At 41.0% G+C, this 26,702-nt stretch overlaps 2 protein-coding genes across 2 annotated transcripts in view; one reads left to right on the plus strand and one right to left on the minus strand.

The window, feature by feature from the left end:
• The window catches only part of TCTN3 (tectonic family member 3), a 156,657-nt gene that overhangs the window by 19,424 nt on the left and 110,531 nt on the right, over nt 1–26,702 (minus strand). The window contains exons 2-4 of the mRNA XM_050802890.1: nt 3,795–4,074; nt 3,507–3,630; nt 3,076–3,194 (exon numbers count right to left, since the gene is read on the minus strand). Coding sequence (XP_050658847.1) covers nt 3,076–3,194; nt 3,507–3,630; nt 3,795–4,050 — 499 coding nt within the window. The 5' untranslated portion in view covers nt 4,051–4,074. The remainder of the gene's footprint in view (nt 1–3,075; nt 3,195–3,506; nt 3,631–3,794; nt 4,075–26,702) is intronic.
• The window catches only part of CC2D2B (coiled-coil and C2 domain containing 2B), a 344,324-nt gene continuing 325,402 nt past the window's right edge, over nt 7,781–26,702 (plus strand). Inside the window, exons 1-2 of the mRNA XM_050802958.1 lie at nt 7,781–7,906; nt 22,676–22,820. The gene's annotated coding sequence lies outside the window, so the exon portion shown is untranslated. The remainder of the gene's footprint in view (nt 7,907–22,675; nt 22,821–26,702) is intronic.

Raw genomic sequence — 26,702 nt, forward strand, 5'->3', positions numbered from 1 at the left:
GAGAGTAGACTGCAGACTCCTATTCCTGGTGTTTTTCCCCACTCCAGTATGCTGCACAGACTTTGACTAAAAACATAATTTGCTGATGATCATTATCAGTAGATACTTTTTTTTAAATTTTGTTTTATTTTGGAGACAGGATCTCACTCTGTTGCCCTGGCTGCAGTACAGTAGCATGATCACAGCTCACTGCAGCCTCGAACTCCTGGGCTCAAGCAATCCTCCCACTTCAGCCTCCCAAGTAGCTGGTACTACAGGCATGCGCCACCACACCCAGCTAATTTTACTATGTTTTGTAAAGACTGGGTCTCGCTATGTTGCCAGGATTGGTCTCGAACTCCTGGGCTCATGCAATCCTCCTGCCCTGGCCTTCCAAAGTGCTGGGATTACAGGACGAGCCACCAGGCCTGGCTGTACCAATAGATACTAAGCACCATGGGGAAACAAAGATATGGTCCATCCTTTCATGGTGTTGACAATTTACCTGGAAAGATATGATGTTTACATAAACTAATAACAATATAAGAAATCCTATAGGTTCTAAGAGGGTGACTCAAACAAAATGCTTTAGAACTTCTGAGGATGGGCTTACTTCCAATAGATGAGCAAGAAAACACTCATGGAAAATACAGGTATTTCAAAATGCAGAAAGAAAAAGGAACTATAGAGTCAGAAAGAAAAGCAAATACAAACTTGGGAAAAATACAGGGCATATCTTGAGGACAACGAGTAGATGAGTTCGGCCAAAGCAGAGGGTCAAGCAGAGAGTAATGCTAAAAGAGCCAGGAACACTGAGTTGGATCAAATAGGAGATTTGACTGGCCAGCTAAGAAGTTGGATGCTATTTTACGGGAAGTGGGAAGTAATGGAGGTTTCTGAGTAAGGAAGCAACATAATGCAATGTTATAGAAAGATTAATCTAGTGAAGTGATTCTCCATAGCTGTGTATACTTTGTGTATATGCTATGTGTATATATGTGAGGAAGGTGGGCAAATAATCAGAAGCAAAGGGAAACTTCTGTCTTTTTCAGACTAAACATGAATGTACACCCCAGCCTCATTCAGGGAAAAGTTCATTGATGTAATGAACCATAATTACTATTGGAAGTGGCCATATTCCTCCCTCAGGTGGTGTTGGTTAAAGAAAGTTCAGATCCACTGATCCCGAAGGAGTGTGCAGGATGGTATGGGAGGCAGGAGTGGGGATCAAAAGCAGGGAGCCCCAGGTAGGTGCCATTGCAATAACCCTGGAGCATGATTATAAGGCTGGATTTAAAAGGCAGTAAAATGTTTGGAAAAGAAGAGACAACATTACCTTTTTTTGAGACAGACTCTCGCTCTGTCACCCAGGCTGGAGTGCAGTGGTGCAATCTCAGCTCACTGCAACCTCCGCCTGCCTCCCAGGCTCACATGATTCGCCTGCCTCAGCCTCCCAAGTAGCTGAGATTACAGGTGCCCACTACCATGCCTGGATAATTTTTTGTATTTTTAGTAGAGACAGGGTTTCACCATGTTGGTCAGGCTGGTCTCAAACTCCTGACCTCAAGTGATCTGCCCACCTCGGCCTCCCAAAGTGCTGAGATTACAGGTGTGAGCCACTGCGCCAGGCCACAACCTTATCTTAAAATGAAGTATTCACCTTGTTCCCTTTACCCTATTATGATCTAAATAACCACAAGGCTCCTGATAACTGCTTTCAAATTCAAGGCCCCCCAAACCAAAAATTGGTTGTTTTCTGAGACAAATATAGTTTTGCAAATCTTATTAACAGACAGATGAAATCAGGATGAGGTGACTTCCAGGATGCAAGAGACCTTTAAATCCATTTTGTGCAGGAACATTATTTTGCTTCATAGACATTTTAAAAAGATAGATTAGCTTAACATCTTTAGAAATGTTATAGCCATCACCAGCAAATTTTTAAGTCCACTCACCATCCCCAAAAATAATCTCAAATCTTTATTGTACTCTACAGTTGTAGAGCACTTTTGTATACAAAGCCAATGATACTATTTCTCACTTTGTAGTTGAAGAAACGGGCCTAGAAATGCTAAGGGATTTGCCCAAGTCTGTATAGCTGGTAAGGAAATGGCAGGACTGAGATCCTAATCCAATGCTCCTCCTACACTGTTGCCTCATGAAATGAAAATAAGGTTGGCATAGACTCATTTGTCAAAGATATTCATTCAAACATTATTTGGTGCTTACTATGTGTTAGGCACTGGGGATTCAGTTAGTACCCTCATGGAGATTGTAGTAAGTGGGGGATATAGTCTATCTGTGATTATCTGAGTTAAGAGGAATGATTAAAAGGATTGAAATTAAAGCTATTTATGAGTTTTCTGATCCGCAGCCAATAGAACATAAAATGTTGCAAATGTGGCTGGTTCACGGTGGCTCACACCTGTAATCCCAGCACTTTGGGAGGTTGAGGCGGGCGGGTCACGAGGTCAAGAGATCAAGACCATCCTGGCCAACACTGCGAAACTCCGTCTCTACTAAAAATACAAAATTTAGCTGGTCCTGGTGGCACGCGCCTGTAGTTCCAGCTACTCGGGAGGCTGAGGCAGGAGAATCACTTGAACCTTGGAGGTGGAGGCTGCAGTGAGCTCAGATCATGCCACTGCACTCCAGCCTGATGACAGAGGGAGGCTCGGTCTCAAAAAGAAAAAAGAAAAAAGAAAAAAAAAGCAAATGTATTCAGTAATAAGAAAGAAAAGGCAGAAAGGGGTAGAGATTCAAAGGACAAAAGAAAAAAAAGTTTAAAAAAGAAGGAAATGGAAAAAAAGGCCAGAATAAAAGCCAATTCTCAATAAATGTTAGACCAAGCTTGTCCAACCTGCGACCCACCGGCCGCATGCAGCCCAGGACGGCTCTGAATGCAGCCCAACAACACAAATTCATAAACTTTCTTAAAACACTAAGAGTTTTTTTGCTGTTTTTTTTTAAACTCATCAGCTATTGTTAGTGTATTTTACGTGTGACCCAAGACGATTCTTCCGATGTGGCCCAGGGAAGACAAATGATAACACTCCTGTGTTAGCAAATGAGAACAGCCAACATGTTTCTACTCACAGTTGTTCACATGTACACAAAACTGCCTGATTCCATTAGAATCCATGAAAACTCTTGAAGGAAATGGGGAATTACTCCTGAAGATAAGAGAGTTGTCTACACAAACCCAGCTTGAAGACCTGTGAGGAAAGAGGAAGGAGAAGATATATTTAGAAGGGGCGGGTGCCCCTTCTAGAAGAGTGCCCTAGCAATATCGGCCAGATGCCAAAGAGAGGACTCCTTGGACACCTATAGGACGACACGAAGGTCTTATTCTACTGGCCAGCCCTGCTCTAGAGAATCAGAAAAGGCAGTTCCTAGGAAAAACCAAGGGAATGTCCTAGGAGTGGAAGTAGGGGCAGGAGGCACAAAGCCTAACTCTTCTTACATCCAAATGTTACCCATTGTAGGCTCCAATCCCTTTAGGATTCCATCTGAGCAACGAAGCTCACCTTACACTGCCAGGAAGGCAGAAGGAGAAGACTGTCCTTGGATGGAGAAGATAGCAGTCCCTGTCGCAGCAGCAATTTATATCGCAGGCGCCAGGAGTCAAGTCACAGACACAGATCGGTAAGACTATGAAAGGACAACACAGACTGAGTGGGATGAGGATCCCCAAACTCTCCCAGGTGCTCACCCTCCTTCCGACTGCCCCACTCCTGCTTTGTGGCAGTTCAACTTTGCTCACAGAATTTTAGATCTCACAAGTAAGTTTCCACCCCCACAACGTTTTCCCTCACCTGGGAAGAGGTCCACAGTCCTATTCCCAGGCGCCGACGGGGTCACGAGAGTAGGGACCACTGTAGAGATCCCAGGCATTGCTGGGCGAGTTGCAGTCGCCTCTGAAGAGGACTGGAGGGTTCCGCCAACCGTTCCTGGCTGCAGGTCCAAAGACGTGGGCACTGCCCCTGATGGGGAGGAAGAGGGCTGGGGCCGGACGCCATCGGGGAACATCAGGAGGAACACTTGCAGGAGCGCGAGCTGTGGGGTGCGCATGGGGCAGTCAAGGCCTGCAGGTCCGACGTAAGCCACCGCGGTATCCAGACGCGTTGCCAGAGCGTGGGTGGGAGGAGTCGCATAGCGTCTGACGACATCCGCGTGCCTCTTCTCATTGGCTCATGAGAAGAATGAGAGCTCTTCAGCCAATCGAAAGTGGGGTTGTTACAGCTCTTTCAGTGTCCTTCGGTCTGCGCCCTCTCCTTAACGTGAGCCGGGGCGTGCCTTCGTTGCCTGGCAACCGCCAGTGGAGAAGGAGCCCTTGCGCCTTCTCTCCGCTAGGTGGCAGTAGGAGTTCGGCGGACGGACAGGTTCCGCGCCCACTTCGCGGCCCAGAGGACTGAGCCCGCCCTCAGCGCAAGGAAATCCCAGAGGCCAGAACTAGAATTGCAAATTTTTTTTCACCCCGGATTCCAATGGTGAGAAACCCTTTCTATGGAAGAATAATGTTCTCAGGTGGGGGAAACACACCTAAGGTCACATACCTTAAAAAACAGTCTCCGCTAAATATGGCTTTTTTATTTTTTTGAAAACACATTAGAAATAATGTTCATTCAGCTCCTTACATTTTAACATTGACAAATTTTAAAAACCCTAAATAAATGCATCAAATCATTAAAGATGGACTGCATGTTTTTGTTAGAAAAAGTAGTGAGAGAAAAATAAGAAAAAAGGATAGGAAAAATGTGAGAAAATAGGGAGAGAAAGAATAAAAAAAAAGAAACATTGTCTAGGACGTGAGAAAATAAGATGGAGGAATGGAAATAGAAGATTTTTTTTCCGTGTTAATGGCAAATTTTTTAAACCTCTCTAAGAGGTGTTTGTTCTTCCCAGGAATGGCGTGCCTCTTCTGATTCCCCACAGCAGCGCGGGCCATATGACTTTCCTACAGCATTGGAAATGTACCGTAGCTGCACTGTCCAGCATGGTAGTCACCGGCCTTATGTGGCAATTGTGCGCTTGAAATGTGGCTAGTGTGACTGAGGAGCTGATTTTTTTTTTTTGAGACAGAGTTTTGCTCTGTCACCCAGGCTGGTGTGCAGTGGTATGATCTCAGCTCACTGCAACCTCTGCCTCCAGGATTCAGGTGATTCTCCTGTTTCAGCCTCCCGAGTAGCTGGGATGACAGGCACATGCCACCACGCCCGGCTAATTTTATTTTTATTTTTATTTTTATTTTTAGAAGAGATGGGATTTCACCATGTTGTCCAGGCTGGTCTTGAACTCCTGACCTCAAGTGATCCATCTGCCTTGGCCTCCCAAAGTGCTGGGATTACAAGTGTGAGTCGCTGTGCCTGGCCTGAATTTTTAATTTTTAAATTGTAATTAATTCAAAGTTAACCACAGGTGTAAGTAGCTACCATATGTAAAGTGGGACTGTAGATGATCAAAATCTTGCTCCTCCTAGAACCAGTGTTTTCCTGTGTCCACAGTTCTGGTATCTGAATTATTTTGGATATTTAGTTTTAGTATATAAATTCACATCTGTTAAGAGTTATCTAAAATCTAGTACACTTACGTAAAATCTGGTCAATACCTCCCTTTACAAGTGAATCACTTAACTCAGGTAAGTTTTAGGACGTTTGACTTTACTTGCATTCTCTTACAAGATCTTTATTTTCTAATGTTTTGAAGTCAGTAGCTAAATGTATCTCTGTATTATAAATATTTTCAAATATATTTTTATGTTGTTGTGTGATAGACAGCTATGGGAGATATGTGTTTGGTCTTAAAACATTTATTTACCTTAGTAGTATTTTCTATAGGAAAAGGCCAAGTTCATATTATTAAGATTATATGATCATATGTATATACTAGCATGTAAATTCCAAAAAACAGGGAGTTTTGTTTATTTTGTTCATTGAAATATCCCCATGCCTAGAACAGTGTCTGGGACATGTTAGATGTGCATTAAATATTTTAAAAATATATTAAAAATTGTTTTGTTGAACTCCTTAGAATTAATCCTTAGGAATATTTTTAGTTTATTTTATTTGAGGATTGTATTTCTTTCTATAAAATTTCTTCTTTTTGCAACCAATTTACCACGTAATGATCTTTCTATAAAATTTCCATTGTACATCTGATCAGAGACTATTTTAGATTTCAAAGTTTGGAATTTAAATGGCAACTCTCAAACAGTGTTAAATTATTTCTGAATTTATTAGCATTGGCAAAAGACTGTTGGTTGAAGTAATTTTAGGGATGAGTGATAAGCAAATAATGTTTCAGGATCCTTTTGAGTTGCTTTTTCTTATTTTTGAATTTTAACACAACTTTTTTTTAGAAAAGTTAATTTTTTTTCTATTTTGTTATAGTTAAGCAAAAAGATTATTTGAATTGCTGTTTTTTAAACTTGCTTTATTTATTGATTTAATTAATTAATTAATTTACTTATTTATTTGAGATAGTCTTGTCCTGTCACCCAGGCTGGAGTGCAGTGGCTCCATCTCAGCTCACTGCAACCTCCACCTCCCAGGTTCAAGCAATTTTCCTGCCTCAGTCTCCCTAGTAGCTGGGACTACATGTGTACCCACCACACCCAGCTAATTTTTGCATTTTTAGTAGAGACAGTGTTTTACCATGTTGGCCAGGCTGGTCTCAAACCCCTCACCTCAAGTGATCTGCCTGCCTTGGCCTCCCGAAGTGTTGGGATTACAGGCATGAGCCACTGTGCCTGGCATGTATTGCTGTTTTGTATTTGTAAGAATCTCTGTAATACAGAACTCTCAATACTTTTGAGATCCAGTATTAAAATCTGAAAGATAATTTTGTGGATGAAGAATGAAATTTATTCACATGTGTCATGCAGATGTCAGTTGTAGTATGGGCACCAAGTCTTAAATTGAGATCATATGACATAATCTCAGAAGCAGAGATTTCCAAATTAGATCATATGATACTAGCAGTTGTCTGTGTTTGGGATTAAAAGAGTTGAATATGTAATTGGAAATTTAGCAAGGAGGTTGTATTGAGATGGCAGACAACAAATTCTGTCCTTTTCCCACTTCTCTTCCCTTTTCCAAAGATCTCTGAAAATTACAGAAAACTTAGATACACACACACTTGTGCATACATGAACATGCCCAGAATTTAAATACATGAAGGTGTGCTCTCATGGGCCAGACATTGTAAGAATACTTGAAAAATAGAAGGCACATGGGATTGAATTGAAGGTGAACAAATAACAGTTGCATAATAAAGGCCTTATTCAGAAGTGGAAGTGACTCTTGGAGTGCTGTAAGCACACAGAAAGAAGCTTTGGTTATCAATAGTGGCCCTTGGACAATTCTATGGGTTATTGATTGAAGTATCACTGTAGGAAGAGCCAAGTCAGCCTCTCAACCTTATCCCTACTTGTGCTTGCAGTGGATAGCAGAAGAATTTTCCCCAAAAGGTGGTGGCAAGAGGCAGTCCATGTACACTTTTACTGAAAAGGCAGGACAGTGCCCTGGATGGCTTCTGACATTTAGGAGGAAGAGAGAGGCCCCACAAGTTGAGACTGGTCCTAGCCCACTGCTAGGTTTGCGTGTCTCCTCCAAAATTCATTTCAAAACTTAATCCCCAATGTGCAGTATTGAGCGGTGGGACCTTTAAGAGGTGATAGGTCATGAGGTCTCTGCCTTCATGAATGGACTAATCCATTCATGGGTTAATGGATTAATGTGTTGTCATGAGAGAGGAAGTGGTGGCTTTACAAGAAAAGGAAGAGAGACCTGAGTTAGCAAGTTAACACGCTCAGCTTCCTCACCATGTGATGCCCTGTGCCGCCTTGGGATGCTGCAGAGAGTTCCCAGCAGCAAGAAGGTTCTCATGAGATGCCCCCTTGACCTTGGGCTCCCCGGCCTCCACAACTGTAAGAAATGAATTCCTTTTCTTTATAACTTATCCTATTTCAGGCATTCTGTTATAAGCAACAGAAAATGAACGAAAACAGAAAATTGGCACCAAGAAGTGGGATTTTACTGATGACGAATACCTGAAAATGGGGAAGCAGCTTTGGAACTAGGTAATGAGCGGGGGCTGGAAGAGTTTGGAGGAGCAGGCTATAAAGTGACTGTATTTCAGTGAATGCGATATCAAGGGTGATTCTGGTGAGACTCAGAAAACAAAAAGACAAGGGAACATTTGGAACTTCTTAGAGATTTGTTTTTTTTTTTTTTTTTTGAGACTCTGTCGCCCAGGTTGGAGTGCAATGGTGCAATCTTGGCTCACTGCAAGCTCCACCTCCTGGGTTCACGCCATTCTCCTGCCTCAGCCTCCTGAGTAGCTGGGACTATAGGCACCCGCCAGCACACTTGGCTAATTTTTTCATATTTTTAGTAGAGGCAGGGTTTCACTGTGTTAGTCAGGATGGTCTCAGTCTCCTGACCTCGTGATCCACCTACCTTGGCCTCCCAAAGTGCTGGGATTACAGGTGTGAGCCACTGCACCCCGCCAGGATTTGTTAAGTGATTGTAACCAGAATACAGATAGAAATATGGACAGTAAAGGCCATTCTGCTGAGATTTGAGATGGAACTGAGGAAGGTGATATTGGAAACTGGAGTAAAGGCCATCCTTGTTATAAATTGGCAAAGAACTTGGCTGAACTGTGTCTATGCCTGAGGGCGTTGTGGAAAGCCAAACTTGAGATTAATGAACTAGGGTATCTGGCAAAAGAAATTCCTAAGCCAAATGTAGAAGGAGCTACATGATTACATTTGACAGCTTATGCTGATATTCAGGAGCAAAGAAATAATTTAAAGGTAGAATTTATCATGAAAAGGGAAGCAGAGTGGAAGGATTTGGATAACTCTCAGCCTGAGCATGTAAAGAGTTAAAAAGCATTTTTAGCAGAGGAAACCAAGGGTGCAGCCCAGTGACTATTTGCTAAAGAGATTAGTTTGGATAAAAAGGAGACAGGTGCCATTCCTTTAGACGAGGGAAGAAAGATCCCAAAGGCATTTTGAAGATCTTAGAGGGTGCCCCTACTATCACAGGCCCAGAGGCATAGGAGGACAGAATAGTTTCAGAGGACAGGTTAGGGTACACTCCACGGGCTCACTGCCCAAGGCCACCACAAGGGAGTCCCCACCAGCAAGATGGCTCTCACCAGATATGCCTCTTTGACCCTGAACTTCCCAGGCTCCATAACTGTAAGAAATAAATTTTTTTCTTTATAAATTACCCAGTTTTAGGCATTCTGTTATAAGGAACAGAAAATGGACTAAGATACACACCTTGTCAAACTCCACATCTACCATTTTCTTCTTCAAAAATCCTGCAGGTAGAATGCAATAAACAGATCCCACCTGTTCTTAGGCTAACAGGGAATCTCAGTTACCAAGGTGGACACACACTCAAAAGATCTACATTTGAAAAAGAAAAAACCCAGCAAACAAAAAAAGGGTATAATATTCAAGAAACATTAAAACCTGAGGCCGGGTGCAGTGACTCACACCTGTTATCCTAGCATTTGGGAGGTAGAAGCAGGAGGATCGCTTGAGCCAGGGAGGTTGAGGCTGCAGTGAGCCATGATCACACCAGTACACTCTGCCCGGGTGACAGAGTGAGACCCTGTCTCTAAAAAAAGGAAAAAAAAAATTAAAAAGGACAAATTAGAAAAAGAGTTTAGAACAAATATAATTAACATTTATAGAGAGACACAAGAGATTTTGCATCTATTAAAGATGAATCAACTAGGAATTGTGATTAAAGATGGAAGAAAAATGCACATTTGGGCCAAGTGTGGTGGCTCATGCCTGTAATCCCAGCAGTTTGAGAGGCTGAGGCAGGGTGATTGCCTAAGTTCAGGAGTTAGAGACCAGCTTGGACAACATGGTGAAACCCTCTCTCTACAAAAAATAAAAATTAGCCAGGTGTGGTAGTGCACACCTGTAATTCCAGCTATCCAGGAGGCTGAGGTGGGAGGATCACTTGAGGCCAAGAGATTGAGGCTACAGTGAGCCTTGATTGCACCACTGCACTCCAGCCTGGGTGACAGAGCAAAATTCTGTCAAAAAAATAAAGAGAGAGAAAGAAAGAGAAAGAGAGAGAGGAGAAAAGAAAGAAGAAAAGAAAGAAAGGAGGTAAGAAGGAAAGAAAGATATACATTTGACCCCTCTTTTGAAATTTTATTAAAATACCTGTTAAAAGACTTAAAAGGGCATATATTTATAAAAACAAAAAGTAGGAGTTGTGGTTGACCATCAGCATGGTCAGTATGGAAGATTTTTCATACATTTTTGAAGAAATTGGAAGGATGTTGACTGAAGAAGCAGCAGCCTAGAATAACCATGGAAAGGGACTGCAGCCAAAGGAGGCAGCTGCCTTCCAGCAGAATACCACAGAATAGCCAGAACTAGCGATAGCAAGGAAGAGAGAAGATAAAAGGTAAAGTTGACAGAAATCAAGAAAATGAATTGAAGGTCTATATGGTATATGGAATAGTTTGCCTTTGCACTCAAAAGGACCTATAACTAGTTATTTTCTTTCAGGAAAAAATAGATAATTCTTTCTAGAAATTGATACACTGTTTAGTTAATACCTCAGAGAGATTTGAGAAGTAATTAATAAGACATTCATGAGAGCAGAATATTTGACAAAGGAGCAATCAGAATAAGAGCGAGCTCTTGGAAATTAAAACTATTAATATGATTACTGACCTTAACTTTTTTGTTTAAAATTTTGGAAGATAAATATAAGGACATCTACTCTATTGAACAAAAAGATAAATAAATAGAAAATATGAGACATTGAGGATTAAATCTATAAGTCCAATGTTTGATTAATATGAGTTCCAGGAGAAAAAAAGAAAATGGAAGGATTAAATTGGTTAAAGAAATATTAGGGGCTCACGGCTGTAGTGTCAGCACTTTGAGAGGCTGAGGCGGGAGGATCACTTGAGGTCAGGAGTTTGAGACCAACCTGGGCAACATATTGAGACTCCATTTCTACAAGAAATGAAAAAAATACCTGGGCATGGTGGCATGTGTCTGTAGTCCTACCTACACAGGAGGCTGAGTTAGGAGGATCACTTGCACCCAGGAAATTGAGGTTACAGTGAGCTATGATCACAGCACTGCACTCTAGCCTGGATAATAGAGCAAATCTTTGTCTCTATTAAAAAGAAAAGAAAATGGTAAAACAATAAAACAAATAAGTCCAAATATATAAATAATTACAATAAATATGAATAAGTTTAATTCATCTATTAAGAAATCAATTTTTTTTTTTTTTTTTTTTTTGAGACAGAATTTTGCTTTTGTTGCCCAGGCTGGAGTGCAGTGGCACAATCTTGGCTCACTGCAGCCTCCACCTCCCTGGCTCAAGCAATTCTCCTGCCTCAGCCTCCCAAGTAGCTGGGATTACAGGTGCCTGCCACCATGCCTGGCTAATGTTTTGTATTTTTAGTAGAGACGAGGTTTTGCCATGTTGGCCAGGCTGGTCTCGAACTCCTGGCCTCAGGTTATCTGCCAGCCTCAGCCTCCCAAAGTGCTGGTATTACAGGCATGAGCCACCGTGCCCAGCCAGAAATAAATTCTTAATAGGCAAATGCTAATAAGGAGGAAACAGATGTAGTAATAGTAATGACAGTCAGAATAGAATTCCAGCCTCGTGCAGTAGCTTGTGCCTATAATTTCAGCTACTCAGGAGGGAAGTTGAAGCAGAAGGACTGCTTGAGACCAGGAGTTCAAGACCATCCGGGCAACATAGTGAGACCTTATCTCTAAAAATATAAAGATAAAAATAAAATTCTAAGTGAATTATATTTAAGGGCAATATATATTTCATCTTTATAAAAGTTACACACTACCTAGAAGATGTTAAATTAATGATCCTTGTGGATCTGAAGACATTGTTTTAAAATATAAAAGCAAATAACTAGTGGAAAGAGTAGACTAGGTAAATCCACCATCAGAGTAAAAGATTTTTATCATACCTCTTCCATAAATAGATAGATTAAATAATAAAAATAGAGAAAAAGATTTAAATAAGTGATTTTAAAATTCTCAATTTAATATCTGTAGGTGGTATAGAATTTGAACCCAATAAGCAAATAGTACTAATTCTTTTTCAATCATACTTGGAGCAGTGACAAAAATTGACCATGTGTTATGTCACAAAGAAAATCTCAATGAAGAGAAAAAAGGCAAAGATTTTATAGTACATTCTGCTTACCACAATATAGTAAAATTAGAAATTAACATAAAAGGACAGCAAAAATATCCTCTTGGAAATTAAGAAAAAAAAATCACATTTTTGAATAAATCTTGAGTTAAAAGAAAATAAACACAAAAATTACAAACTAATTAAAAATGAAAGAATGAAAGTTAAACAACTACAATACAAGGAATAAAGCCAATAGAACTTAAAGAACTTTTATATTTTCAAGTACTTTTTTTTTAAAAAGAAATATTTAAAATAATCCTAAACTTAATCTTATAATTTAGTAAGCAAATTACAAATTAAAAGAAAATGAAAGAAGAGAATTAATAAAGATAATAGAAGAAATTAAAAATTAAAAACAAATAAAAATCAGTAGAGTAATTGATAAAACCAATAGCTGGTTATGTGAAAAGATAAACAGATAAATGTTTAGAAGATCAAATTAAAAAACACAAATTAATAATATTAGGACCCAATAAGAGGTCATAACTATGGGTGCAGAGTTAAAATATATACATGATTAATATATATTCAGTAACATAGCTGACAAAGTGGAGAATTTCACCAGAAACTGAAACCTGTGAAAATGTATCAAATGTAAATCCTAGAACTGAAAAGTACAATAATGGAAATTGAGAACTCTTAGATTGGTTTAACAGTGGATCAAACACAGCAGAAGGCAGGATTAGTGAACTGAAAAACTAGATTATTTGTTAAGATCTAGTATAAAACATGGGAAAATGTGTTGAAAATTCGGAAAAGAATGTAAGAGACAATGTGGAGAGAGTGGAAGAAATGTTGATATGTAATTGGGCCCCAGAAGGAAACGAGAGAGATAATGGGGTAGACACAGCAATATATTAGGATATTTTGGCTGAATATTTCCCCAAATAAATGAATGTTTTCAGTCTGTAGATTCCAGCTCTACAAAACCCAAACAAGATAAATTTAAAAGAAAATAATACATGGGGATATCTTACTCAAATCCCAAAAATTGACAAAGAGAAAAATCTCTAAAAAGTATAGCTTAAAAAGACATATTACTTTCAAAAGGGCAACAATAAAACTTACATCTGACTTTTCTTGAGACAGAGTCTCACTCTGTCGCCCATGCTGGAGTGCAACGGTGCGATCTCGGTTCACTGCAAACTCCGCCTCCGGGTGCAAGCAATTCTCTGCCTCAGCCTCCTGAGAAGCTGGGATTACAGGTACCCACCACCATGTCAGGCTTATTATTATTATTTTTTTTTGTATTTTTAGTAGACACGGGGTTTCACCATCTTGGCCAGGCTGGTTTTGAATTCCTCACCTCGTGATCCACCTGCCTTGGCCTCCCAACGTGCTGGGATTACAGGCGTGAGCCACCATCCCCGGCCTACACCTGACTTTTCAACAAAAATAATGGAAGTTATAAAAAGTTGAATATCTTTAAAGAAGCTAACCTAAAATTGTATACCCAGCAAAAGATTCCTCAAAAATGAAGATAAGATAAAAATGTATTTATAAACCAAAAACTGAGGGAAAAATTACCACTAACAGACCCACACAAAGAATTGCTAAAGGGAATTCTTCATGCTAAAGAGAAAATGATCTTAGATGGATGCACGAAAATGCAGAAATAAATGAAGAGCAATGGAAAGAATAAATATAATGTCAATATAGAAAATTCAATTGTATTGCTATATTATAGCCATAATAAATTAGAAAGTAAAACTTTTAGATGATAAAATGTACAATTACCTGAAGAAACATTTATACACAGGAATAAATTTGAAATAGTATAAGATCTCTACATATCACTGGGCACAGTGGCTCACGCCTGTAATCCCAGCACTTTGGGAGGGTGAGGCAGGTAGATCACTTGAGGTTAGGAGTTTGAGGCCAGCCTAGCCAACATGGTGAAACCTTGTCTCTACTGAAAATACAAAAATTAGCCAGGCGTGGTGGCTGGTGCCTGTAATCCCAGCCACTCGGGAGGCTGAGGCAGGAGAATCACTTGAACCCGGGAGGCAGAGATTGCAGTGAGCTGAGATCGTGCCACTGCACTCCAGCCTGGGTGACAGAGCGAGACTCTGTCTCAAAAAAAAAAAAAAAAAAAAAAAGATCTGTCTGGGTGCGGTGGCTCACACCTGTAATCCCAGCACTTTGCGAGGCTGAGGTAGGTGGATCACTTGAGGTCAGGAGTTCATGACCAACCTGGACAACATGGTGAAACTCCATCTCTACTGAAATACAAAAAATTAGCCAGGCATGGTGGTGCGTGCCTGTAGCCTCAGCTACTCAGGAGGCTGAGGCAGGGGGATCACTTGAACCCAGGAGGCAGAGATTGCAGTGAGCTGAGATCGCGCCACTGCACTCCAACCTGGCAACAGAGCAAGACTCCATCAAAAACAAACAAACAAACAAACAAAAACCAAAAACAAAAACAAAACTACATATCCAAATATATAATATTTCTGAGAAGAATAATAGAAAACCTAAATAAATGGAGAGCTACACCAAATTCATGGCTAGAAAGACTTACTAATGGAAACATGTCAAGTCTTCCCAAATTCATGTATAGATTCAATACAGTCCAGTACAAATTTCATCATTTTTGGGTAAAAATTGACATGCTGATTTCAAATTTACATGTAATTTCAAAAGGTCAAAAATAGCCAAGAGAATCTTAAAGAAGAACAAGACTAGAAAGCCTCTACCTGCTAGATATCCCATCTTATTATTAAGATAAAATAATTGTTAGAATAAAATGGTATCGCTTTGGCTCCAAGATTGACAAATAGATCAATGGAAAAGAATAGTGTCCAGAAAAAGACCCACACATATGTATTCACTTGATTTGTGACAAAGGTAATACTATAGCACAGGGAGGAAAGGGTGATTTTGTCAATAAACTGTGCTGTACCAGTTAGATATTTATAGGGATGACAGTGTGTCTGTACTCCTACCTTACATGTACCCAGACGTCAAGTTTACATAGATTTTATACTTAGGGAAAACAATACAGCTTCTAGAAAATAATGTAAGATAATGTGATCTTGAGGTAGGCAAAGAGTTTTTAAACTGGACAAAAATCACTGATACTAAAGAAAAAGATTGTTTAATTGTATCTTGTTAACACTGAGAATTTCTCTTAATAAAAAGTCAATATTAAGAGAGTAAAAAGGCAAGCTACTCAATGGCAAAATATTATATATATGTGTATATATATATGTAAATATACACATACACACATATAAAACACAGGATTTGTACCCAGAATATATAAAGAATCCATGTACAACCCCTCAAAAATTGACCAAAATTTTGACCAGACTTTTTATAAAGTAGGATATATAAATGAGTAATAAACATAAAAGAGCAACTCAACATCATTAGCAAAGAAGTTCAGATGAAGACAATAATAAGATGTAATTCCATATCTTTTAAAGTGGTTAAACTTTTTAACGGTAGAGGATATGGAGTTACTGGATATTTCATTTGCTACTGATGGGGGTATAAATTGGGGCTACCATTTACTGTTGGGCTTTATATAATAAAGCTAAACATATCCATACCCTATGACCTGGCAAAGTATACACTTTTAGGTGTAGACCCAGTAGGAAATGTGTGTGTGTGTGTATGGTAAATATATATATTTAACAAAAGACTTGTATGACAACATTTATAGCAGCATGATTTATAATAGCACCAAACTACAATCAACTTTATTATCCATCAAAAGCAAAATGTGTACAAATTGTAGTATACTCATACAACGGAATAATAATATTTCAATGAAAATGAACAAAGTACTGCCACACAACAATTTTTTTTTGTTGTTGTTGTTGCTTTGAGACAGAGTCTAAGTCTGTTGCCCAGGCGGGAGTGCAATGGCACGAAATCGGCTCACTGCAACCTCCACCTCCCGGGTTCAAGCAATTCTCATGCCTCAGCCTCCTGAGTACCTGGGATTACAGGCGACTGCCACCACACCTGGCTAATTTTTGTATTTTTAGTAGAGATGGGGTTTCGCCATTTTGGCCAGGCTGGTTTTGAACTTCTGACCTCAGGTGATCTGCCCACCTTGGCCTCCCAAAGTGCTCGGATTACAGGCATGAGCCACTGTGCCAGGCCAACTTGGACAATCTAAATGATAATAATGTTGATTTGGCCAAGCATGGCGGCTCATGGCACTTTGGGAGGCCAGGGTGGTTGAATTGCTTGAGCTCAGGAGTTTGAGACCAGCCTGGGCGATGTAGTGAGACCTTGTCTCTATGAAAAATTAAAAAATTTAGCTGGATGTGATGGCATGCACCCATAGTTCCAGCCACTTGGGAAACTGAGGTGGGAAGTTCACTTGAGCCTGGGAGGTCAATGGTGCGGTGAGCAGTGATCACGCTACTGCATTCCTGCCCGGGTGAGTGAGTGAGACCTTGTCTCAAAACAAAAACAAAAACAAATATAATGTTGATCTAAAGCAAGATACACAAAAGAACATATTATATTATTTCACTTATATAAAATTCAAAAAATAGGCAAAACTGCCTTATACTATTAGAACATCAGACAGTAGTTATGTTATGGGATCTTTGGGTTGTCGATTTTCTTCCTAGAAACCTCTGTGACCAGTGGCGCCTTTGTTCAAGTTCTTGTCCTGTGTCCAGGAAGAATGAGGTACACAGACAAGAGAAGGATGAACAAGGTGAAGATAAGCTTTATTAAGTGTTAGAACAGCTCAGAGGAAACCCTCAGTGGGTGTCTCCTCTCTGCAGGTCCTCCTGTCAAGTGTTCAGTTCTCAGCATAGAGGAGACCCTGGAGAGGGTAGCTCCTCTCTGCCCACTGGTTGTCCCATCATCTGCTGCTCCCAGCAGAGAGGAGGCCCTGGAGAGGGTGGCTCTTCTCTGCAGGCAGGTTGTTTTCAGGTCTGTGCAGTCCTCTCAAACTGTCAGCAGATGGTAGCTCTTCTCTGCAACTGGTCATCCCCTCATCTCTGTCCTCTGCATCCTCTATCCTGCTCTGGCCATCCTCTCTAGTCCTGTGGCTAAGCCCCCGGCTTTTATGGATCTCATAGGGTAAGAAGTGCATGCAGATTGGTCCATGGGTGGCCATAGGCAGCAGGGAGTCCCTGCTCTGGTGTGTGGGACTGGTGACCTGGCTCTCAGCCTTCAGGCCCTCCATGACCTGAAGGTGGTGCCTTGCTGGGGACCCCAGCCCCTTCTGCCCAGCAAACTCTCTGACTCCTGCTGCCATTCGTGGCCCAGGTATTCGGCCCAACCCCACTTGGAGAGATCTGAGCAGGTGCTGGGAGAGGAGAGAGGTCAGGCAGTGGGAGCAGACACTCCTGAGCCTGCAGGGATTGTGGGGAGGGGGGCTTCCTGGCCACCCGAGGGTGCAGGCTGCAGAGATGCCCAGGTCCTGTGTCTGGGAGGGTGGCCACAGCTGCACCTGGGAGCTCCCACCCTGCCAACTCGGGGATCCTGCTTGTTCCCAACTCCTGCCTGCTCCATGCAGTTGGGCCCAGGTCTGCAGCTGTTGGTCGTGGGGGCTGCAGCTGCACCCGGGAGGGCAGATCCTGCCTGCTCCTGGCCTCCTTCAAGAGCATAGGGAGGCTCGGATACACAGCCATAGTTTGGGCAGCTGTAGCCCTGCCCAGGAGGGCGGGGCTTCTACCTGCTCCATAGACCATGAGGCCTGGGTCCACAGCCGCAGTTTGCGGGGCTGCAGTGGCACCTGGGTAGCTCCCACCCCAACTCAGAAAGTGCGGGCCTCCCACCAGCTCCAAGGAGTGCCCAGCTCCAGGGGTGCCTCACTGCTGCAGCTGGTGTGATGGTAGCAGCCGCTGCCATCAGTTATGTTTGAGAGGAGTAGTACTGGGTAGGAATGCAATGGAGATTTCTGAGCTGGTGGTAATCATGTCTTCAAATGGGCTAGGGTTACATGGGCAGGCTCACTTTTTTTGTTTGTTTTGTTTTGTTTTGTTTTGTGTTTTGAGAAAGAGTCTTGCTCTGTGTCTCAGGCTGGAGTGCAGTGGTGCAATCTTGGCCCACTGCAACCTCCACTTCCTGCCTTCAAGTGATTCTTGTGCTTCAGCCTTCTGAGTAGCTGGGATTATAGGCATGTGCCACTATGCCCAGCTAATTATTGTATTTTTCATAGAAATGGAGTTTCACCATGCTAGCCAGGCTAGTCTCGAACTCCTGACCTCAAGTGATCTGCCCACCTCAGCATCCCAAAGTGCTGGGATTACAGGCATGAGTCACCTCTCCCAGCCATCACTTTGTAAAAATTGGTTGAACTATACATACATTTGGTTTATGCATTATTCTGTATTCATGTTTATACTTCAACAAAAAAGTTTACTTATAAAAAGATACTAGATTTTTCCAAATTAGATTGTCAACAATGGAAAGGTTTGATGACACCAAATGATGATATAAAAAAATGGGTACACTGCATTAGCAATGTAAGCTGTTATAGCCTTTTTTGGAGGGCCATAGGTCAGTATCTATTAAGTTTTTATATGCATATGCCCCTTTATTCAGGTATTTAAGTTCTTCTTTTTTTTAATTTTTATTTTTACTTTTTTTGAGATGGAGTCTCATTCTGTCCCTAGGCTGGAGTGCAGTGCCGTGACCTCGGCTCACTACAACCTCAGACTCCCTGGTTCAAGTGATTCTCCTGCCTCAGCCTCCCGAGTAGCTGGGATTACAGGCATGTGCCATCATGCCCAGCTCACTTTTGTATTTCTAGTAGAGATGGGGTTTCACTATGTTGGCCAGGATGGTCTCAATCTCCTGACCTTGTGATCCACCCACCTTGGCCTTCCAAAGTGCTGGTATTACAGGCGTGAGTCACCCACCGTGCCCGCCCAGGGATTTAACTTCTCGATAGCTACTCTGGAGAAATCCACATAAGTGTAGAAGAGGCAAATAAAAGCATATATATTGGAAAAAATGTAAATGTCTATCATTCCAGAGTGGATAAACTATAATGCATTTGTTATGGAATACTCTGCAACAGCAAGAATGAGAATATTTATTTAGTGAAGTGGAAATATCTCCAAGACAAATACATGAAAAAACCAAGTTATAGAACAGTACACAGAGCATACTGCCATTTACACTAAAAAAAGGCACATTTAAACTCTTTTAACCCAGTGTCTAATAAAAAGTTAAACAATGCTTGTGTGATAGTATGTATGTTGTGTGGTAGATTTTGAAAAAGAGTTCATAATAATTTCATGAAAAAAAATCTGCTCTGGTAGCAAAAGAACAGTGGCGAGAGATCTCTCAATACAATAATTACAAATTGAGCATTTTTTCATTTTTAAAAAATTAACCGAATACTTGTAGAATCATTTTCATCAGCTGAGACTTTTTAAAATTAAATTTTCCATTTCGCGATGGAACCTACAGCCTTCATGTACATTCATGAAGTTATAGGAAATTGAGGGTACTCAGAGCAATCCTGTGTACCCTCAAAGGTAACACTTCGCAAAACTATCATACAATATCATGAGTGAAATAATGGCATTGATACAACCCATCAATCTTCAAATTTTCCCCAGTTTTATTTGTATGTGTGTGTATATTTAGTTCATGAAATTTTAATGCATGTGTAGTTTCATGTTTCCACCACCATGGTAAAGATACAGAGCAGTTCTGTCTCCCTGAAAATCTTTTTTCTTTTCTTTCTTTTTTGTTTTTTTGTTTGTTTGTTTGTTTGAGACAAAGTTTCGCTTTTGTTGCCCAGGTTGGAGTGCAATGGCCTGGTCTCAGCTCACTGCAACCTCCACCTCCCGGGTTCAAGCGATTCTCCTGCCTCAGTCTCCTATATACCTGGAATTACAGGCGCCCGCCACCACGCTTGGCTAATTTTTGTATTTTCAGTACAGACGAAGTTTCACCACGTTGGTCAGGCTGGTCTCAAACTCATGACCTCAGGGAATCCGCCCGCCTTGGCCTCCCAAGTGCTGGGATTACAGGCCTGAGCCACTGCGCCCGGAACTCTTGTCTTTTCATAATCAAACCCACCTTTCTTCTCCCACTCCTGCTCCCCAAGATGCAGTGTTTCTTTTTGTTGTTGTTGTTTGTTTTTGAGATGAAATCTCCCTCTGTTGCCCAGGCTGGAGTGCAGTGGTGTGATCTCAGCTCACTGCAACCTCCACCTCCTGGGTTCAAGCGATACTCCTGCCTCAGCCCCGCTCCACCCCCCTCACCAACCAGTAGCTGGGATTACAGGCATGCGCCACCACGCCCAGCTAATTTTTGTATTTTTAGTAGAGACGGGATTTCACCATGTTGGCCAGGCTGGTCTCGAACTCCTGACCTCAGGTGATCCACGCCCCCCTCGGCCTCCCAAAGTGCTGGGATTACAGGCGTAAGCCACTGTGCCCAGCCCCAAAGACATAATTTTAAACCATCATTAATTTTTATAATAAGCATGATAGGCCAGGCACGGTGGCTCATGCCTGTAATCCCAGCAATTTGGGAGGCAGAGGTAGATGATCACTTGAGGTTAGGAGTTCCAGACTAGCCTGGCCAATATGGTGAAACCCTGTCTCTACTAAAATTACAAAAATTAGCCGGGCATGGTGGCGCAGGCCTGTAATCCCAGCTTCTCAGGAGGCTGATGCAGGAGAATCACTTGAACAGAGGAGGTGGAGGTTGCAGTGAGCAGAGATTGAGCCACTGCATTCCAGCTTGGGCAACAGAGCCAGACTCTGTCTCAAACAAAATTTTTTCAAATGATACTCATGATTAATATAACTGTAATTTATCTAAATTATTGTTTACAAGCATTTATCTAAATAAATTGAATAAACAATGTCTACATGTTTAGTAGAAAACAAATGTTTAGTAGCTCTGGCAGAATTCATCTTGCTTTTTAAGAGATTAATGAACAATGAATACATTGTAGAGGCTAGAAGTATGTTTTCACTTTGAAACCTTTATAAAATTTTTCTTTAGCCGGTTAGTATTAACAACAAGCGAAGAGGGGTTTCTACTCCTTTTCTTTTTTTCTTTGCTCTTCTTCCTCATTTCATCCTTTGGAGACTGTCTATAGTCCTACATTTTCTCCAGTTCTGAATCTGTGTAACTTTGACTCTATGGCAGAAACTGTTTATTGCTGACTATATGTTTGTTCTCTCTTCTCTCAAATAAACAGAACCCGAAATTTTTACTGAGCACATATAGCCAAAAGATGACATTGCCCAGCCTCTTTTGCAGATGGCTGTGGCTATTCCAGGATCCCAGAAAATGGCAGCCACACATGAAGGTCTGAAGCAGAACTGCCCTGGATCTTTACTGTGGTGGTGCCCTCTCGGACTTTCTCCTGCCCTTCTGTCTCTGGCCTCTCATTTTCCCCCGAGGCTAGCCATGGAAACTAGAATTCCTCTTCCCCCAGGTGGGTCATAGAAGCCAGCAACAAAACCTAAAAATATTACTCTAACTTTCTCTTTCTCCCGGCCTTTCTGTATAAAAACTGGCCATAGGCCGGGCACGGTGGCTCACGCCTGTAATCCCGGCACTTTGGGAGGCCAAGGCGGGTGGATCATGAGGTCAGAAGATCGAGACCATCCTGGCCAACATGGTGAAACCCCGTCTCTACTAAAAATACAAAAAACTAGCCGGGCGAGGTGGCGGGCACCTGTAGTCCCAGCTACTCGGGAGGCTGAGGCAGGAGAATGGGGTGAACCCAGGAGGCGGAGCTTGCAGTGAGCCGAGGTTGCACCACTGCCCTCCAGCCTGGACGACAGAGCGAGACTCTGTCTCAAAACAAACAAACAAACAAACAAAAAACAACAACAACAACAAAAAAAACTCGCCATAAAGAAATGATCTGACCTGCCTCGTTTGACTGACTGTTCCAGATTGTTGAAATCCATTCCGAAGAGGCTTCTACCCCACATTTAGACTGTTGAATCCCATTCCAGACTGGGTCCTGTCCCACATCCGGAAGGAGGGAATGCATAGAGGTCAAAAAGAATCTAGATAGACAGCATTGCTGAGTTTCTCCCAGTCAGTCTATAGCATTAGATCATACTCTTTTTTTGACCCGTCATATTTCTACATGGCTGTCCATACTCGGTTGAACCTAAGCATAAAAGTGGACAATTTCCCCTGTATCTTTTATTTATTTTATTTATATTCACTTTTTAAGGGACAGGGTCTCACACTGTCACCCGAGCTGGAGCTCGGTGACACAATCACAGCTCACGCAGCCTCAAACTCCTGGGACCAGCATACCTGGCTAATTTTAAAATTTTTTGTACAGATGGAATCTTGCTTTGTTCCTAAGGCTGACCTTAAACTCTTGTCCCCAAGGCATACTCCCTCCTCAGCCTCCCAAAGTGCTGAGGTCACAGGCATGTGACACTGTGCCCAGCCTCCCCTTCAGGTCTTCATTCTGAAGTGTCCTGTGTACGTGTAAAACTGTGATCAAATAAATTTGTATGCCTTTTCTCTTATTAACCTGCCTTTTTTGTCAGCGATTTTCAGTGAAACTTCAGAGGACAAAGGGGAAGTTTTCATTGGCCCCTCCAGTTTTAGTGCTGTGAACAGGATACCAAAGCTGCTCTGCTCTTCTGGAAGCTGCAATGAAGGGAACCAAGGACCTGACAAGCCAGCAGAAGGGTAAGGAATTCTTACCAGGCAGGCTCCCGGCCTCTCTCCCTCTGTGGAATCTGGTAGAGCTGATGGTAAAATCACTGTTTGTCTCATATTCATCTCCAAAACCTTGATTAATGGGAAAAAAGGATTTGTGTGACTAGTTTTGTGTGTAGTGACTCTGGTGTCCTTTTTTGGTATGAATATTCACATTGTTCGGTCCCTTTCCTTCCAGAAATAGTCTTTGTCTTTCCGTGTTGTGCTGTCGTAACGAAGGATGCCACAGGGTAGAACATGGGCCTAAACCCCCATAAACTGTTTGAGCTGGCACTGCAGATTGATCAGTTTTGCAGTTCTGTCTATAAACCTTGCTGTAGTCCGCAAAATAAAAACCAGATGAAGTTCTCCTATTGTCCTGTTTCATGTCCGTATAAGACCTTGACTTTTGAGAGCATTTTCTCTTGGTCCCTGCCCTTTTGGGGAGCGTGATTTTCAGGTCACATTAGGTGACCAGTCTAAAAATGGCTGGTCACGTAAGATTTTAAGCCGTATACTTTTTGTTCCAAATATGTCAAGCTCTCGGGGGAGTTTGTCTTAATAATTTCCATCTATAAGGGGCTCCTGTTGCCTGGTTAGCCTGGGAAAATTCCAATCCCAGGAGGGCCTCCCTGGTGCCAGTGGATTAACAGGTCTGTGACTGGTGGCCCCTGGCAAATTTGTGGGTTACTAGTGGCACCATATGCACAAACACCAGCCTTAATAGTCTGTGGCAACAAGAGTCTTTGTTATCTTAAGTCTACTTCTGAGTGAATTTTTGGGGATCATGGAGAGTGTCTCCTCTATATGCTCTCAAGGAACACCTCTTGTTTATATAGTAAAAACTTATTCTAAACCTGGAAAATTATCTCCTGGACTTTCCGTAAAGAGGCTTATTGTTGAGTCGCTACTGAAATTTGTAAACCATTGGAAATTCTAATCATCAGTGGCCAAAAGATGGATCTTTTAAATTAGAAAGAACCTTAATTTTCTTTTTAAAAGAAGATTTTAGAGATCTCTCATTCTAAATAATTGTCTTACTTGTATTTATGGGACAATCAAATTAAAGAAAGACACAATAGTGTCTTGGCTTAGAAATTCTCTTGACAAAATTAAAATGCAAAAATCTAACCCCAAACAAAATTAAAATCATTTGTACACTCAAACTGCCTGCTTTGAATTCCCTGTGGGATTTACAAAGAAGGCATTCCATCTTGTGGTATAGTGGCTAAGATTCTGTGCTTTCACACCTGTGGCCTGGGTTTGATTCCTTGTCAGAGAATCAGTCCCTGTAGTACATGTAAGCTCTTTAACTCAATAGCACAAACATTTATAAAACTTGGTTTAATATTTGTGTGACTCTTGACTTTTGGGGTGCCCATTTGTTATAGATGGACAAATGTCCACAAAAAAGGTAGACAGGATATCCACTGCAGCTGGAGTAAGAGACTAGAGGTGGGTTAGCTCTACCATGAAGCAGCAGCAGAAAGGAAAAAAATTTATCAACTGGCCGGGCGCGGTGGCTCAAGCCTGTAATCCCAGTACTTTGGGAGGCCGAGGCGGGTGGATCACGAAGTCAGGAGATCGAGACCATCCCTGGCTAACATGGTGAAACCCCATCTCTACTAAAAATACAAAAAACTAGCCGGGCGTGGTGGCGGGCGCCTGTAGTCCCAGCTACTCGGAGGCTGAGGCAGGAGAATGGCGTAAACCCGGGAGGCGGAGCTTGCAGTGAGCCGAGATCGCGCCACTGCACTCCAGCCTGGGTGACACAGCGAGACTCCGTCTCAAAAAAAAAAAAAAAAAACTTTATCAACTACTTTTATATCCATCCATATAGCCATCCATCTATTCATCAATTTAAATAGTTACAGCTATTTTGGCATAAGTAGTTACAGCAAAAATTTTGGCAAATTTTTGTACAGATCAAAGTGTATTTAGTCTCTATTTTATTTATTTATTTACAGTCTAGAATAATTGCTCCATTATCACAGAAATGACATCTACATTTTTCTTAAGTTAAAGTTTGAGGCCTGGGCATGATGGCTCACTCCTGTAATCCTAGCACTTTGGGAGGTGGAGGTGGGCAGATTGCTTGAGCTCAGGAGTTCAAGACCAGCCTGGGCAGCATGGTGAAACCCCATCTCTACAAAAAATACAAAAATTAGCCAGACGTGGTGGTGGCATGGGCCTGTGGTCCTGGCTACTTGGGAGGCTGAGGTGGGAGAATCCCTTGAGCCTGAGAGGACAAGGCTACAGTGAACTATGATTGCGCCACTACTACTGCAGCTTGGGCAATAGAATGAGACCCTGTCTCGAAAAAGGAATAAAAATAAAATTTACATAAATAAATAAATAAATAAATAAAGGTTAAAGTTTGAAAACTTAATTTACCAGTTATTTTTCTTATGTAATCAGTAATACATTACTTCTTTTCAGGTCTCAGTTTTGGATTGTAACTAACCACTGTTCTCTTTTGGAGACATGGTGCCTTAATAAATGTATTATTTTGTCTACTAAACCATGTGTTTGTTGCCAACATGCAGTCTAGCAGTAAAGAAGCTAATTTTTTCACGAGTTTAAGATTATATTGAAAAATAGAATAGCTTATAACACTTTATGATATTATGTATTATACCAAACAGAGGTGAAACTAAATCAGTTTACAACCTCTTAACCTTTGCACAAATGCTATCATTTATTTATTCATTTGTGCATTACTTTACTTCATGGAAGGAATATATTTATCATTTATTTATTTTTCAAACAGAATTTCAAAAAATTTTTTTTAGAATATGCAGTGTTTATAAAACTACAACAGCAGCAGCAACAACAGTTTAAGAATAAGATTAGCCCACATATTATCAAAATAGCATTTTCAGGTCTGCTTTCTTACACCTTGTGAGAATGTACATTCTGGGTACTATCTTACTGTTTCAGTAAGTCTTGGAATTGTTTTGCAAAAGGACGACAGGAATGAAAAGAATCGTTAAGTTTTCATTGGAGACAGTTATTCTCCTCGGTTATCCCTGGAATCTGGAAATGTTATAAACTTGTTTAAATAAAAGGCTTATGCAATGATTCTTGTTATGCCTTTTTGATTTCTCCTGGAACTTCACTATAACAATATTTATTTTTTGTGAACGTTACTTAATCAGGAGTCATTTCAGTTAACTGAGACATACCCTCTTGTCTCTCCTTCCAATTCTGTCAGTATTTGCTTCATGTATTTTTGGGATCTGTGGTTAGGTGTTATATGTTTACAATTGTTATATTTTCCAGATGTTTTTATTATGATTAGATTTTTTATTATGATTAGATGTCCTTTTTATTATGATTAGATGTCCTTCCTTGTCTTAATGTGCCTTATCATAAAGTCTATTTCGTCTGATATTATATAGCCATTCCAGGTCTTTCATAGCAGCTATTTATGCATGCTATTCAACCTACAGTATATTTGAATCTAAACTGTGTTTCTTTTAGGCAATATGTAGTTAGATCTTGTTGTTGTTGTTTTTTTTAAATACATCCTGACAATTTTTGTCTTTTGATTGAACGGTAGTTCATTCACATTCAATGTAGTTATTGGTATGTTTGGATTTGTCTATTTTGCTATTTGTTTTCTATATGTCTTGCTTATTGTTTTTCCTCTGTTCCCCTTTTATTGCCTTCTTTTGTTTTAAATCAATATTTTAATTCATTTAGTGAGATATAATTCACATACCATTAAATTCACCCCTTTAAAGTATACAATTCAGTGATTTTTAATATATTTATAGAGTCATTATCTAATTTCAGAACATTTTAATCACTCCCAAAAGAAATCCTGTATCTATAAGCAGTCACTCCCATTTCCCTCTCCCTCATCCCCTG

This window comes from Macaca thibetana, chromosome 9, assembly GCF_024542745.1.
Source record: "Macaca thibetana thibetana isolate TM-01 chromosome 9, ASM2454274v1, whole genome shotgun sequence".
Taxonomy (NCBI): domain Eukaryota; kingdom Metazoa; phylum Chordata; class Mammalia; order Primates; family Cercopithecidae; genus Macaca; species Macaca thibetana.